The sequence below is a fragment of the Melanaphis sacchari genome, unplaced genomic scaffold (assembly GCF_002803265.2).
Source record: "Melanaphis sacchari strain LSU unplaced genomic scaffold, SCAv2.0 Contig117_pilon_pilon, whole genome shotgun sequence".
Taxonomy (NCBI): domain Eukaryota; kingdom Metazoa; phylum Arthropoda; class Insecta; order Hemiptera; family Aphididae; genus Melanaphis; species Melanaphis sacchari.
Window position 1 is genome coordinate 606,241 of NW_020270456.1, and position 18,072 is coordinate 624,312.

General features: G+C 24.1%; 2 protein-coding genes across 3 annotated transcripts in view; one reads left to right on the top strand and one right to left on the bottom strand.

Moving 5' to 3' along the window:
- The window catches only part of LOC112604001 (ribonuclease P protein subunit p30-like), a 10,289-nt gene extending 2,539 nt beyond the window's left edge, over positions 1 to 7,750 (bottom strand). For both annotated transcript variants that reach the window (XM_025352855.1, XM_025352856.1), the window contains exons 1-4: positions 7,608 to 7,750; positions 4,074 to 4,222; positions 3,757 to 3,831; positions 2,128 to 2,196 (exon numbers count right to left, since the gene is read on the bottom strand). In XM_025352855.1, the coding sequence (XP_025208640.1) occupies positions 2,128 to 2,196; positions 3,757 to 3,831; positions 4,074 to 4,222; positions 7,608 to 7,683 (369 nt within the window). In that variant the 5' untranslated portion in view covers positions 7,684 to 7,750. The remainder of the gene's footprint in view (positions 1 to 2,127; positions 2,197 to 3,756; positions 3,832 to 4,073; positions 4,223 to 7,607) is intronic.
- A 7,679-nt stretch (positions 7,751 to 15,429) lies between these two features.
- On the top strand, positions 15,430 to 17,317 carry LOC112604010 (40S ribosomal protein S20-like). The gene is made up of 3 exons (XM_025352866.1): positions 15,430 to 15,509; positions 16,869 to 16,968; positions 17,037 to 17,317. The coding sequence occupies exons 1-3, from the start codon at positions 15,507 to 15,509 to the stop codon at positions 17,291 to 17,293; spliced, it is 360 nt and encodes a 119-aa protein (XP_025208651.1). The 5' UTR covers positions 15,430 to 15,506; the 3' UTR covers positions 17,294 to 17,317.
- Positions 17,318 to 18,072: the final 755 nt, after the last annotated feature.

The following is an 18,072-nucleotide window of genomic DNA, read 5'->3' on the forward strand; positions in this document are numbered from 1 at the left end:
CACACACACACACACACACACACACACACACACACACACACACACACTTGCAGGATAAGACATCAATTATAAAAAGGCCGGTCAAACAACAATGTTCTTACCATCTTTTTGTATAAACGATCACAAGTTAGTGTAAAAGACTACGCAGATCGGATATAAGAAAACATAAGTGTTAAAATTATTTATAGTTAAAATTAAATATGTTGAATAATTCAACAAAAATTATAATCAAGTTAATAAGTGTACTTGAGTAAAGAAAGTCCTGAAATTAATTAATATATACTGGTCACCTTACTACATATGCACATATGCAGAACATTAACTACATCATCAAAAGAAAAGTTACTGTCAGAAGAAGGAAGGTGATATAATGATTTGTAATTAATTTAAAGGCCTATAATTGAACTTCGATATATTTTATATGTCTTTTTAAATTATTACAAAGTGGCAACCACCTAGCGGCTGTTATTTTATTTATAAATCCCCAGATATTTAAAAAAATCTTTTGAATAAATTTACAATAAAATAACAAATAAATAAATCAAGTTAATATCCAAGATTTTTAAATTCTGTTATACAATTTTAAAATTTATAAGCTAAATTAATAAATAAAAACTTATAATTAAATAATTGATAAAACAAATATAATTTTTGCAAATGTCACAAAATAATAGCAATCAAGAGAATGTAATTATCTCTTATAAATAATTATATAATTGAAATACTAATTAAATGTAACCTTTCAATAATGGATATGTATAACTAAATTAAGCCTCAATAAATAAAATAATACAATTAATTGTATACAAAAATGTTTGAATGTTTTTAATATAAGAATATAAATAAATAATGAAAAATATACATAGGTATAAAATAATAGTAAAAAAATAATGTGTTAAAAACGTATAAATGAAAAATCATACAAATAATTAGAGTAAAATTGATAAATATTAAAATAAAAAATAAAAAAAAATGTGTAAAGAAACACATAAGATACTCAAGGCTTAATAGCTTAAACAATCAAATTTATAAAAATAAATAAATAAATAAAATAGTAAAAATGTATAAAGAAACACATACGATATAGATAAAAAAATTAATTGAGATAAAATAGCGTAAATATGCACAAATTGAATACATTTTTGTAAATAAAAAAAGTAAAAAATAATACATAATAAAAATAATTTATAAGATATTATTTTATACAAATAAGTATATGCAAACATTTTTAGAATAAAACATAATGTGTAAAACACATTAATAGTGATTGATATATCATAAAAAATGCTTTTAAGTAAAAAAAATAAACGTCATATATTCATTAAAATTAGCAATAATAAAAAAAAAAAAATAACATGGCAAATAAAAGTATAAAAAGGTAAAAAAAAAAAAATCATTAGTATAAATTTAATAACAATTAACAACAATTTTAACAAATAATATACATTATATTATATATTAAGAACTACTTATTAGTATTAATTTTTAAAACTACTCATATTATATAATGTTTGTTTAAGCAAACATTGTATTTTACTATATATACATATATATATTTAAAAGTTATAAGACAAAAATATTATACTCAACCTTCAACATAATCATAATGAACTTCATACTTTTACTTATCCTCTTGCAACTTCACATGGCTTATGGTTTTATTACACATGACTATAATGAACATGGACGCACAAAAGTATTGAACATTTAATGACAGTAGAAATCTACATCTATAATACTATGAAAAATTTTCAACAATATCTAGCACTACCCCAAGAAATAGAAACATCCCACAAAATTTTACAAGACAAACCATGGGTTTCACAATAATAGATCACAGATTAAATCTAAACTTATTGATTAACAAAAACACCATTAGTATTATGGTAGACAATAAAAAAAAAAAATACAAAAAAAAAAACTGTAAGGCTGGTTTACCATATTTGATGAATTTATATCCAGTGTTTTAGAAATATTCATAAACATCACTCATTTTATTATGCAAAAAAAAAAAAGAAAAAGAACAATAATATAGGCAGATTTAAGTTAGATTCTCACATAATATATTAATGGTAGGATGACAGAGAAAAGTACAAAAAGTAAAAAAATAATAATAATAGTTCATACCTGAAGAACTTGATCGTTCAATGGTTCTACTGCAAGAATAATATATGATTTGAAATTTTGAGAATTGAACTAAAAAAAAATAAAAGGGATCAATTTTTTTAAACAGCTTAATTATTGTACATGTTATTAGCAAAGAAGGATGTATGGACATAGTAAACTATATTTGAAAAATTTGGACAATGCAAAAATCATAATTTTAAGACTCCAATATTTTCTATAATTTTCAAACAAAATATACTTTACTCAGAATTCTGTGGACAATGTGAATTGAATTGATTAATTATTAAAAAAAAAATGATTAAACATACTCGTTAGACAGTATTATATTAAGTTTTTTAACAGTATACAGTTTTTTTTTTTTTTTAGTTTGACCTTAGTGCTTATTAAGCAATGCTTAATGTAAAATGAAAATTATATAATATGATAACAATTTATTTTAATATATTTATTAATAAATATTTTATGACTACTGCTTTTAATAATATCTAACTACGCAAATTAATTTAAGAAGAACAATGTTGAAATTTTTTAATAAGACAGCAAAGATATAACTATTATATCATATGTAAAACTTTGTAAAAACTATAGTATTAAAAGTTCAATAAAATTTTTAATTTAATAATGATGTACAATAAACAATAACAGAAAAAAATACTATATCTAATTTATTATTTTATATATGTCCAATTTAATATTTTAAATTCATTACTCATTTTAAAAGATATATTATAATATAGCATAAATCCAGGATTTTTAAAAAAGGGGAGTACAGTTCAAGAAATATTGAGGTCTCTTTTTTAAAAACATTTTTTTATGGCATAAGTTATTCTCTCCCTCTGAAGATAATTTTTAATTTTTGACAAAATATCAACAATAATAAATTGTTGATACCATTACAATAGTTCAGATGTTATGCATTTAGATCTTTAATATTTATTCAAAATTTTATTTAGAAATGCTCACATTAATAAAGATATAAATACAGTAACTGAGTACTATTCTACGGGTGTCATTCCAGTTTTCTTTTAATTTTTAGAGACAAAACCTATACAAGCTTAACTTAAAATCATTATACTAAATCATAATTTACTGAATATAGTTATAGTTTATTATACCTTAATAACTAAGTGATGAGATTTTAAATATAAGCAACTATAAATATTTTTATATTTTTTTGGAAAATTATAAATGTTTACAATTTATCAATTAGAACTTTAAATTTGTGCTTCTAGATAGAAATTAATGCAAAGAGAGAATATTGTTATAAGTATTAGATTTATATTATTTTAATTGTCATAACAATATGAGTAATGTATGTACTGTGTAATGTATAATTTTACTCTAAATATCCACTACCTGAATCCATGCCTGATAATATATAGTGATTCATAATATTAGGTGAGTTAATAGGAGTATTATTAAATAGTTTTGTTTGATTTTAAATACTTCTCTTTTTAATACAATTTTGTTTAACTAATTTTTAATTTTAACTCTCTTTTTGTATACTTTGTCAATTTTTATTTGATCATAATGCACAATGTAGAATTTTTCCTAGGGAGACCATTAAATTAAGATTGTGTGCATTGTCCAACTTTCTATTTTTTCCAAAACATATATAATATTCCTTACAATTCTATGTAGTTGTCCAATATTTGTTATTTGTACTGTCAATCGATTTATTATGGTCAATTTGGAATCATCATGCTAAAAAAAAAATATAATTAGATTTTATCTTTTTATGAGCTGTTATACTCGTAGTATTATGATACAAAAATAAAATTAATATTTACTCATAATATATATATATATATATGTTTCATGTCCATATTATTATGAAGAATAGTATAATTGATAATATTATTTTCAAACTATGAGTAAGAGACATTACATATTTTAGACTTTCATACTATATATTAAATATATTATACTAAATTTTAAATGCTTACATTTCTTAACTTGGGAGTTGGTACCCAGTCGTTTTCTTCATTATTTTCATCATTACATTCTGCAATTTTCTTTTTTTTTCTATTAGAATTCCCAACACCTAGTAGTGAACAATTTACTGTAGTATTTACTGCGATCAAAGTGTAACCATCTATAAACAATTACATACATAAAAAAAATTTCTCATAATAGAAAATAAAAATGCACAGGCAAGACATTTGAATAAAATATTTTAAATGTTAAATTGGATGATACCAATCTATTTATTATTTTAGATTAGAATCTGATATCATCAGTGATAAACAAGTTACATTCAAAATGATTATTTAGTTACAAGATATAAGATACTTTGGATATTTATAAGTGATTACAAGTTACAGTAACTAAATTCATTTAAAAATGCAAGTTAGTAAATAATTTATGACTATTTATTCAAGAAAATAATGATACTATTAAATATTTGTTTGTATGAAGGGTTCATAAAAGAAATGTATCATGTAAGTTATGACTAAATTATTAAACATTGATTATAAAATTTTATGAAATATAAAAATAAATATATATGGTAAGATCAAATTATAAAAATAAAATATATAAACTTTAAATGGCAAACAATAATACATTGTATTAATACAAAATATGAATTACATAATTATAAATTATCAAATAGTAGATTTATACAGCAATATTACAAATTTAATATTTTATTTTAAAATATACAATGATATATTTATTATTTCTAATACTAATCTTAGTAAGTCTGTAATGTAAAGAGTGGAGATATAGAAGCATACATACCTAGTCATTGATTATAAACACTATTATTTTTTAGCTATTAATTAAAGTATTTTAAATCAATGAATCAGTATGTGATATAACATAACATAGAATTGAATAATTTAATTAAATAAGCAATAACCATATCAATATTAAAAAAAAAAAATCAATTATCATTTAAATGTTTATTTAATTTAAAATATTTAAATACTTAAATCATTCATCCTTAAGTTACATTTTTTGATACGTCATATTTTAATCATAGATTTGTAAAAATAACTAAATGATTCATTATCAATATATTTAACACTGAATGGGGCTGAGTCTATGCAGACTATATTAAAAATTTAATGGTTAAATAAAAAAATGTAAAATGCCATTCTAGAATCATTATGGTTTATTTTAGAGGATTTGTTACAAATTTTAACAAAACAGCTAATTGTTTGATTTATTATTAGTGTATCCGACAATCAACATTTTGTTAAGAATGATCAAACATACTAACAATAATAAAATGGTTTAGAAAAAAATATTTAAAAGTTCTTAAAACAGTTATTTTGAATATTGTGCTCATATGCATAAGTTAAAAATATAATTTTTTTTATTTTAAACACTTGTTTCGTAACATATAAAAATAAAAGAGAACTACAAATAAAAAAAAATATATATACATTTTTTTATTTATTTTAGTTACCTTTATTTCAATAGTATTTGAAGGTCTCCTTGTGAAGCTATATTTGGCTGTACTGCCAGAACTGAATTATTAGCGATTGGTTAACTACATGATGAAATAAATTCTTTAAAAATAGGAGAAGATATAGAAGAATTGTTTAATAAAATGAAAGAAATAACTGAATTACATAATTCATATCAAAATATTGAAGAAGTAAATTTTACCAACTGTGAAACAAGAAAATACATTAGATACATGTAAAATAATATTATATTTTAAATTTTATAAAAATAATATAAGTGAATGCTTTTAAGATATCAATATCTGATGTTGATCGAGCATTTGGGTCACCACAAAACTTATGAGAAGTTATTATCAAAGTTGAAGATGATTTGTAAAAATTAAATACTTATAAATTATAATTAAATTTTTAAATTTGTTTATTTGAATTTATAAATGGTTGACTTTAATTAGGTACAGAGAACAGCGATCTTAAAAATTTGTTTGCTTGATGCAGATCGATCCCTGCAAACAATTTTTCATCGACTTGAAATCTGTGAATAATGAAAAAGAAACTACGGTAAGAAAAGCTACAGATTCTAATAGAGTCACTGGATCACAAGATTACAAAAGATGCAGTTACAAACTAAAGTGCAGAACAAACAAATATATTTGTTGATCAGTAGGAATGTTGTAAAACTCAAAATGTCATAACAGCATGCCTTGCAAAAATAAACAATAAATTATTATTTAATAACAAGACAAATAATTATAACAGTAATTAATGAAATTAATATGTATTTTCTGTCACTTACGTAATTGACCAACAGTCAATGGTTAATAATTTTAATATTTGATTATTGAGGCAAAATTATTTTACTTTATTTTTTTTACTTACAACAATAAACAATCATTATTATAAAACATTATTATCGAGTAGTTTACAAAAATAACTTAATAAATTGGCTACTAACATAAATTACGTAAGTGTTCAATTTTTATCATTGACTGTAACATACATAAATGCAACAATGTTTTTTTAAATAATCTATATATTAAAAGTGTATGGTTATGAAATGGTTTATAAGGCTGTAATTTAACCAACTGAATAAGGAAATTAAATGGTTATAAAGTTAACAATAAAACAGTAATTTAATTGATGACTGAATTATAAATGCACAATTATTTAGGATATTTCTTTGTAATAGATAATAACAATGTTTTTGAACCAATATATGAACTCAAAAATTATGTTGCTACCTATGAAAAAATTTGGTATTCATTTTTCCAAAAAAACAGTGCAGTGAACCATATGTTCACTGTGCCTTGAATCATAGAATAACTGATTGGAAAACATATTCACAAAATACATTCCAAAATGCTACACGAATAGGTATGATGTATGATAATGTATAAAATAATATATTTTTGTTAATTATCATCAATATAGTACATAATAATTATAATTATCAATAAATAATCTATAATATAGAAATTTCAATATATCTATTTTTTGTTAGCGCTATAAGTTATAAAGCTATGATAACCAACAGACAAAAAATTTATCATGAAAATGAAACAATAAGTCAATCAAACTGATTTTTTATTTGGTAAAATATCAAATTCATGCTGTGGTAGGTGGGTGGTTGATAAATTTTAAGCTTGCTCTGTTCAAATAAAACTGTCACTGAATCTAGCCCTGTATTTAATATTTAAATCTTAATTATGCCCTAAGGATTTTCTCTTTAAGGTTTACTTACACTGATTCAGTGGCATTAGTGATAAAATGTACTGTCACTACAATAATGTGTATATGCCTTAAGTGATGGAAAAATATAATAAAATATGAATGAGTATATCTTAACAGAAATCGGCATTTAAAAGTTAAATTGAACAAATTTTTTGTAAAGAAATATTCAACCACAATACTAAAATAATTAAAGCTCTATTTATTTAACATCAGATGCACAATAAATTCAACAAATTTAGTCAACAATTTGACTGAATATTTCTATTCACCAATAACACTGATATATGCACTATTAATTACACTACTACTTGGTATACAATTTTAAACGTTACTTACATTCAATGAAAGTGTTGATAATACCATCGTTAACTCGCTCAACGCGTAGGTCACAATATCCATGAGGCGCTTTCATATTGTTAATTATATTAATAAGAATGATTTAAATTATATTATAAAGTTGTAAATTCGTTGAGGTGCCTTAATAGTTAATATTTTAAATTTTAAAATAACAGTATGATAACATTGATAACCACGTTTTGTATATTTATCTTACACTAATGTTAAGTCGGGCGGCCAAAGATAAGTGGCTATTTTTCATGCGATTTGTGATAAGAAACATTGAGTGTTCGGTTGTATTTAAATACTTTTTGGGCGCCTAATTATAAAACTCATATATTGCAAGGCATTCGTATTGAAAAATAAAAGGACATACGAAATGGAAAATCTAATTTTCTAAAGTCATCACTAGTAAATTAAAATAGTGGATACTAATACTGATTGATGTTATAGTTGTATCGTACTATAGAATTATAATACACAAATATCATTCCGTTGGAAAGCATAAACAAAATAGAAATATTAGTGTTTAAGCAATAAGCACCCCTTCTAAAAATTTCCTTTCTGCACTTTCCATCAACACATTCACTATTCAAAGTTTATTATAATTTAAACAGGGCTTGCGCTAATGTGCAGTACCTACTGCTACTTATTTTAGCATTGTAAAAAAATAACTAATACCTATACTATATAATACTACACCAAAACAATTTGTATTACAGCTATAATTCATAACAATCAAATGTCGTATCATGATACAACCATGAACCAATGTGGATTATAATATGTTTTCTATGATGTGGATTGATACATAATAATGATAATAATAAAATGTGTATACAAGCTAAGTTCAGGTACCTACTTGTGCAGTTCTAAATTGTTCTTAGCGCAAACGTTGCATTTAAACGCATTTCTTTAATAAACAGAAAAGCTAAATTCAAAAGTACACAACACAAAATTAATAATATTGACTAATCCAGAAGGAAATCATTTATTAATCAATATGAAAATTAAATTAACATTTTTTGCGTTTATATGAAGATAACGTACCTAAGTATTTGTTAACGTTCAATAGATGATGCACAATTTGTCCTAAATATTTGGAAAACCAAAAATGTCCTACATAATGAGTTAATGATACTGCGTGAAAGGTTTTTACGGCTCTCAATAATACTTTACTTCTGTAATTAAAATAATTAAGCCATTACTTAATATTCTCAGTATTAATTCTATAGAAATAACTTCAGTCTAGTAGCCTGTGATTTTATTAATTAAACTAATTTTTCTTTATCAAAATAATGTTTGTATAGGTAATATTTTTAAAGCAATATCAATGTTATATAACAATGACATTGAAGGATTAATTTTCCTCATAAAATATGAACAATATTCACTAATTACACAATTTAGTAGGTAATTGAAGCTTTTAAATTTTATTTTTATTTTCAATTCAAATAAAAATATTATTTTTTTAGTTTTCTTGCTACCTACGGGATAAATTAAAATATTAAAAAATAATCTATCGAAATAATTTTAAAAATATATAACTAATATAATAAGGAAATAATTGTTTTTTTTTTTTTTTTGATTAAAAGAAATCCAAGTTGAAGTTTTGCCTATAGAAAAATTAAAAATTTAATCAAATATTATTTTAAATGTATACTAAATTTATTAAAAATAAAAACAATTTTACTACATTTTTTTTGTGCATTACTTAGAATTTTTAAGGTACCTATTAAAGCATTTTTAAGAGCTTTATAGGGCATTACATTTCCAACCCTAGTTATAAACATAATATAAAAGATTAAGTTAATTATTTTTAGTATAACGGTCAATGAGAAAAATTTTTGAGGTCGATTATACATATTTTATTAGTGTTTATATATACCCATAAAAATATTTACCAATACACCACTGATATATTATCAGGTATATGTTAAAAGAAAATGTTTGACGGCTCAGAATAATTTTTTTTAGAATAAATTATTTCTTTTTTCTTTTAAGTTTAACAAAATATTACCTACATTGAGATTTCCTATCTTCGGTACAAAATATATTCGGTGATTTTTTTTTCTTATGAAAGGACCTATTATTTATTTATATAAAGTTTGCACACGCTTAAGATAATAAGATACAGTCTATTGTCTATATAAGCATTGTTATAGGCGATAATTACATACCAATAATGTTATTTATTATTATGAAACAGGACGAGCCCAATACGAAAAATCTAGATGATAATAATAATCTTAAACCTGAAGTACGTAGGATATAATAACAGTATAAATATTATTTGATACAGTGGGAAAATCCAATTGATGCATTATCGAAATATTAACCACCAGCGCTAATTGCTCACGTCCCGCGATAGTTAAGAATAGTCGTCGTCTTGTGTCCATCAGATATTCAGAGTTCAGACGTCAGCCGTCTACACTCTATAGTTCTATACACTGTCTTATGCGCGCGTGTGCGCGTTAATCCTTTTTTTCTACAAAAATACAACATTTTAATATTTTATTATTTATGTTATCTTGCCTCGATAGAAACTCCAAATATGTATGTACATATTGTGTTCTATTGGTTTTTTTTTATCATTCAAGACGCCGTTTTAATTTTTATTGCGAGTGAATTCATTTTGCGTCCAGCGTACCGCCGGTCACACTTTATTTTGCAAGTGCCATAACAATTTCGCATAACAACCTGCAGCGAGGAATCTCCACACCATATATTTGGTTACAGGTTGGTTTATTTTAATATATATTATATACTACTTCATAATATGATTTATAATATAATATTATATATAAGTATTAAGTATATATTTATAGATATTGCTATTATATGTATATGTCATAAGCGCGATCTATTTATTATTAGGTTGGGTAGTCACGCATCTACATAATTATAAATAAGTAACAAATAATGTATAACTCATCGCGATCATATAAGAACCAAACGTAGAAGAATTAAAAATGAATTATTAGCTTTAGACTCATGTTCTGATGATAATGATAACAATGTTGATAATGAAATTTAGTTTTAAATTATAATAACACTATAACAAATGATCAAAATTAACATGATTGTTCCTATACGATGTAAAATAATTCCAAATGCATATCTATTGAAGATTTATCTGTTGGATTTGATAACTTGGACCATTACATTCAGCATAATGTTATAATAACTAATAACGACGAGAGAGCATCAATAAGTAGATTAAATAAAATTTATGAAGATGTACATTTTAACCACAAAAAAAAATATTAAACAAGTTATATTGGGAAATGGACAGGGGCGGACTGGCCCAGTGGTCTACTGTCCTAGAGGACAGTGGGCCGCTGTCTTTGGATGGGTTTTGGGCCGATGCCTTGTAACTTATTGTTGTAAGTACGATTATATCGGTAGATAAGTAAATATTAAAATATAGTAATGCGACATAATATGATATGGGATATAGCCACATCCGCGTAATTTGACGTAGTGACTAGTGTATAGAATATATTAGTATATTATGTATAATAGTTTTTATTATTTATTAGTTATAACTTAAAAGTCAGTATCGTTTCATTCTCAAGTTTCTTTAATGATAAATCATTTCGTAGGAAAAATAAACGTATAGTTTTGCTAAAAATAGATTAACGTTGTATTATTATACATTTATATTATCTGATATACTATCTAGTACCTATATAGTTCATAGGTTCTATGGTGTCGATTATAGTACGATTTTATATTATAAGATTATTATAAATAAGTAAAGAATATTATTTTTAAATTAATTTAACTGTAAGGTTCTTTATAATATTGTGGGTACTAGTTTATTACCAGCCAAATCCGTTATCAAAATATGTCATATATTATGATAATCAAAGTAATTAGTTTTCCTTGTGTTTCTGTTTAAACTTAAATAGTTGAATGTTCAATATTCGTATAAATACGTCATATTGTTCATAATTATAATTCTAAATTCATAACGCAAATTTTCACTTTAAAAGTTTAAAAAATGAGTGCTAAACTGAATCGTCGAGTTAAAGGGGGCACAGAAAAAGCTCGACTGAAACAGAATGCTGATTTAAAAGCTGCTGCAAAAAACCTAAAACAGCTAAAATTATGTTTTCCATTCACATTAAATAATATTTTAGTAAGTATTATTAATTACACATCCATTTATTTTTATTAAAACTATTCATTTTATGTATTGTACGTTTGTACAATGGTGAAATCATAATATTATTGAAATCTGGGACTGTGACACTGGTTTACCTATGTAGTTTCAAGAAAATGTTGTTACAAAATAAAAAAAAGAATTGTTCTACTCAAAATGAATAATTGCCAATTGGTAGTATAGTAAAAATGTTATACCTAGTGACTAGTTCTTTTTAGTTTTACCAACCATACTTTTAAATTATTATAAATATTTACTTTTCAAATGTTTGTATATTGTATCTTTTAAAAGATATTGCTACATGTACATACATCATAAAATATTAATGATGACTTGTTAACTAGTTAGTGCCTTATTAAACCTATGACATTTTGTATTATAATTTGTAATAAATTTATTACATTCATGCACTTCTAACATTTGGACAATAGGTAATAAAATGATTAAACCGATTTGTAGCACTGTCAACATCGCTTTAAAACAAAACGAGGATATTTAATGTTACCCAGTAATTATTTTAACAAATAAAATATTATCAGGCTGAAATAAAAATAATAATAATAAAATTGGTTATTTAACATTATGGACAACCCGAGTTATTCTAACGTATTTAGATTTTAGAAATAGTTATTTGAATATTTTTAATTTATCAAGATATAATTAAAAACGAAAAAAATGAAATGTGAACATGATTTCAAGAAATCAACTTTTCTTTTACATTTAAGGTTCAAAAGATGTTTAGTTTATACTGTGACAAGATCAATTGTTTTAAATCGGTTTTAAGATGTAAAAAATGTTTAATAACTTGCCACTAGAAATGTCTTAAAAAAATGAGTAAGCTGACCAAGGTAAATATAGAAATAAACACCAGTTTAGTTAACATATTGCATATATACTTATGACTCATATAATATTTATCATTCTAAATAATAATAATATAAGCATAGTTGAATATATTAATATTTACAATAGTTAGAATAATGGATAAAATTGAATTGAGTCTCGCAAATACTTTTGAGTTATCGGAGTTGAGTCCATCCAATATTGTTAGGTTGTTCAAGTCCCTTCAGCCTATTAGTTAATAATAAATTATTTTCAAGTGCAACATACTTACCCGTTTATTAAAACCAAGTGGCTGTCAATATATATATCTAATTTTATCCAGTTAAGGAATAGTTGGTTTGCTATTCCCACTATACGAACCGGTCTTAAGGATCGGGTCGTTGAATTGATACAAATAAAGTTTTTTAAGTTATATTATACAGGTCCTAGAAACTTATGACCTGCGTTCATAAACTAACACAATAGAAACGATATTATAGCATCGTTTTACAAGGTTTATTCATATGACTAAATATTAATATAATAATTATACTGTTCACTATTACCTGAGTAACCCTGTTCTTGAGGGTAGTATTTTGAAGATCACAGGTGTAGCAGAGTACGAGTTAAAGCGATTGAATATATTATGATTTATCTATATTCTATAAGTTAGGTTATTTACCTATAGTATAAATCAAATTAAATATGTTTCTCAAAAATATAGAGATGACCGTTATTGTCTATATTTCACGAACAAAACTCGACTGATTAGTTATATCAATGATTTGTATGTACTCATACTCTATGTTCCTGTGTTCTTCTGGCCTAAGCAAAATAGACATACCCATATTACATACCTACTAATTATCTATGCATAGCTATTGTTTAATTAAAAGCAGTAGGTTTCTTTTGCTAAAAACACATACATTCAAAATAAATATGTATTTTTAATTTTTTATCATCATAATATAATAACATGTATATTTAGGAAAATATATCTACTCAATTGGAAAACAGTATCGATACAAATTCTTCTGCTCCTACCAGTTCTACCGATGTTAAAGATTGTCAAATTATCAATATTTTTAATAAATTATTAAATATAAATTATGCCTATAGTCAGATACTCAATGAGTAGAGCCGCTATTATATTTGGGATAATGGGACGGACCCTACCCAGTCCGGCCCTGGAAATGGACAATAGATTTTAATATTCCTCAAAATGCTGTAAATGCATTCTTAGACATACTAAAAAATGAAGCTGGTCTTGATTTTTTGCCTAAAGATTGTAGGACAATGCTGAATATTATTATTTTGGATTGGTAATGGTATTAAAAAATGTGCATCAATTTTCTCTTTACATGATGAAATAAAAATTGCAATTGATATTGATGGACTACCTTTATCAAAATCTAGCTCCAGTCAATTTTGGTCAATATTAGCTTATATAAAACCTCATTATAAATATATATTTCCATTGGTATTATACCATGGGTATGAAAAACCAAAAGACAGCAATAAATTCTTACAAAATTTGATTTCAGAAATTTTAGATTTAACAGTAAATGGTATTACTATTGAGAATATGAGAAAAAAATTAAAATTCAAGTAATATGTTGTGATGCACTCAGTGCCACAACTATTAGGTGTGCAAGGTGTGCAATTCATACGGGCTTCCAGCTCTAAGGGGCCTCTAAAACCAAAATTGAAAATTAATTGTCTGTGTCAATATTTTTTTTTTTTTTGCTTTTTTGTGCTAAAAATATTTATTGGTTTTATGTTTTTCCCTTTAAATTAAAATAATTATTCCTTTATTATACATCACTAAAAGTATTGTAAATGACGATTCTGTAGTTTAAAAAATTAAAAATTTAAATAAAAATTTTAAAAAATGTATGCTCAATAAATAATTGCCGTCTTTGAAACTTGTTTATTTTTTACACGGGTTAAAAAAGTTACCTACAGTTTAATCCTCGTCTCCTCGTATCTAATACCAAATTGACATCGACATTCTTATGTCAACTATATTCAGTAGAAACAAGACATATACATGTACCGATGCATCTGTATGTAGTGTAGATACTCTCGATTTTTTTTCTTTTCTAGTGACATTAGATTTATACATTTTAATTGATAAGTCTGAATACTAAATAAATATTAACTATTTTTATGTACATTATTTTCATATCAAATTTTAATATTTTTTTATTTGATAGGTACGTTATTATTATATTATTAATTTTGGATATATTATTTACATAATTTTTTACCTTTTACTTTTTTAGAACATTATATCTCTTAATAATATTTATATACCTAATTTTTTAATTCAGTATTTCCGTGTTGAATGTTATAATTTTTATAAAATAATATTGTGAAGTTTATAAAACACAAGGGACACATAGTTTAATAAGAACATTTTAATTGAAAGTACATATTATGTATTATATAATTCTTTGATTAAATTAAAATTGGTGAAGAGATAACAAATAAGAAATTTAAATTTATTTTAAGTACTGGCGCATGTGCAGAAAGGTTCAGTTCTGTGTTTAAACGCTCCTCCTAAGACTCCTGTCTCTTGGACTGCGATAATTCGATATCACAGACCATAAATTGCTCATATAACATTATTACAATGACAGCAAAATATTCATAACAATCATAACTATAAAATAATGGGGTGTACGGATACCACGGTGAAGTGAACACGTTGGCGGCACTGGGAGAGGGCATATAGTGGTATTACCGAAGTACGTCGTGGTCCGCCTACCACTGCTCCTGAATAATCTAATAATTTTATTTTACTCGGCGTTGTGATCGTTTGTCCACGTTTGGTAATATTCAATCGTACAATCGATTCCATTTATTTTATTTTCGTCATCAGCCTACTATATTTTTGACATTAAAAAATGGTGAGTATTGTATGCCTAGTTATTAATTGATTGCGGCTTTCGGTTCAAACTTTTGACATGTTTCGGAAAACTTAAACGGGACGCGATGCGTGACTGTACTATTTCGCTTAAACTTGGTAAAATTTGGTCTTTCGGCAATGAATGCCATACGAATAGTACTTGATTTATTTCATTACATTTTTCAAAAATTGCAAACAGCTTTAGTTTTCTTTCACCATACAGATGTGACCGTATCATGACGCACTAATTGTTTAAAATAAAACCTATGTTATTATGCTAGTATACAACTTGTAAAATATACTATTAGTCACCCCTTAAACCCTCCCTAGTGTGCTGTCTGGAGTTCTTAATTTTTGGTTGTTATCAAATACTTTTAAAACTAAATCGTTTAATCTTTGATAATGTTAGTCTTCAAATTGTCTACGTACAAATAGGTCTCCTATATTGTTATTAATGAATTTCCACCTCTAAAAGTATACATTTGTGTATTTTATTCCAATCGTTGCATCCACTCATTTTTACATTTTATGTAAGCATAATAGTTATGTATATAGTTATATATAAGATTATGTAATGTATATTTTATTTTAAATGTTTTGGTTACTTCTGGCATTACTTAAATATCATTGTTTTCAAAATAATTAATTTCTTTAAGTTCCAATAATTGTAAGTGTTATTATTATTTTATTTAATGTTTAAAGTATTTCATTGTTTTCACATCATTATCTATTTACAGATCAATTTAAACAGTTTATTTACTCATAAAATGGATCAGTGAGATTGATAACTATCTCTTTTGCTTTATTTGATGCATAAATCATTAATACTTTTCATATGATTAAATTACCTAATTTATTCTTACGTACCTAGTCAACTTAAGACAAATTTGTTCAACTGAATTTTTTGATCCTATTTCTTAAAATTTTAAATTATTTTTTAATTATTTAACATGTGATTAAATATAATACATTTAAAAAATGTTCTCTAAAATTATAAGCTTAATTCATATATTATCAGGATAAATTACTAAAAATTTCTTTGTTCATAATTTTGGTTATTGAAATACCTAGATAATTTAAATAAGAATCTATGCTTACAAAAATTTTAAATAAAGATTTTTTTTTTATTCAACTAATTTAATTACAATAACTTGATCGTTATTATTGATTTTTTTTTATTTAAATATTTTTACTAGATTTTTAACATACTTGCTCATTTATATTTATATTGACAGATTATAATTATTAAAATATGTTTTGTTAAATAAATAATACATTTCTAAGTATATTGTTTATTTATCTACTTACTATTGCTTGCTTAAAATTTAAAGTTGATAAAATATAATTGTATTCATTTTAGGATTCGGAATTAAAAGGTGTTGAAAACACTCCAACTGAGCAAAAAAAGCATAACATTCGTATAACACTGACTTCTAATAACCTCAAAAATTTGGAAATTGGTAAAGTATATTTTTATTGTTTATTAATGTCAGTATATTGTCTTATTAATTAAAATAATTTTTTGTAGTGTGTACCGCGATGATTACCAACATTAAGCATAAGAAATTACCAGTTAAAGGACCAGTGCGTATGCCCACAAAAGTTATGCGTATCACTACAAGAAAAACATCTTGTGGTGAAGGATCTAAGACATGGGACAAATTCCAAATGCAAATTCATAAGAGAGTGATCGATTTCAAATGCCAAAGTGATAAGATCAAACAAGTCATTAATATCAACCTTGAACCTTATGTTTTTGCTGAAGTTAGCATTGCTAATAAATGATGTCTTTTCTTTTTTTTTTTTTGAATGGTGCAATAACTTATTTAAATTCTAATAAAAGTTAAAAGTTAATAATTATACCATGTTGTTAATTTAATTTATTTTTTTAATTGCCAGTAATTTAAGTTTTACTAGAAAACTGTTTTATACTGGTAGATTATTATTTTTTTCTCTTAAATACTCAGAATAAACATTAAGGTTTTAATATATACATATTTATGATATATATATACATAAATTTAATTAGATATATCTATTCATTCTTTAATTTGAATGATATAATATAGTTTGCAGTCTATTCAGTATTTAAAAAAAAAAAAACCTAATTAAATAATTTTTATTAATTCATAATGGTAAATATGGGTAAATAGATTTTTAAATGTAGGCAGCAATAATGGCTTATAACTGGTAAGGAATTTCTAAACATCTATTACATAAACACATTCATATTCACATGTATTTGTATTGTATTGCAATACATTTATTTTACATTTACACAAAAAAATCAGCCAATTCTAGTCGTTGATAATATATAATGAATAGTCAGTTAAATGTTATAATCATTTGACAACAGTCTATTTTGAATACAATTTAAAAATATAAATTACCTCTGGGCATATTTTATATTGAATTATTACTAAGAGAATTTTTAACATTCTAGTATTTTTTTTTTTTTTTTTAGAGAAGCCTAAACAAAAATTATCTCACTATTATAACATGATAATTTAGTGTAAAAACCCAATTAACAAATAAGGTTTTAGTTAAGGTTCTTCCAAATTACA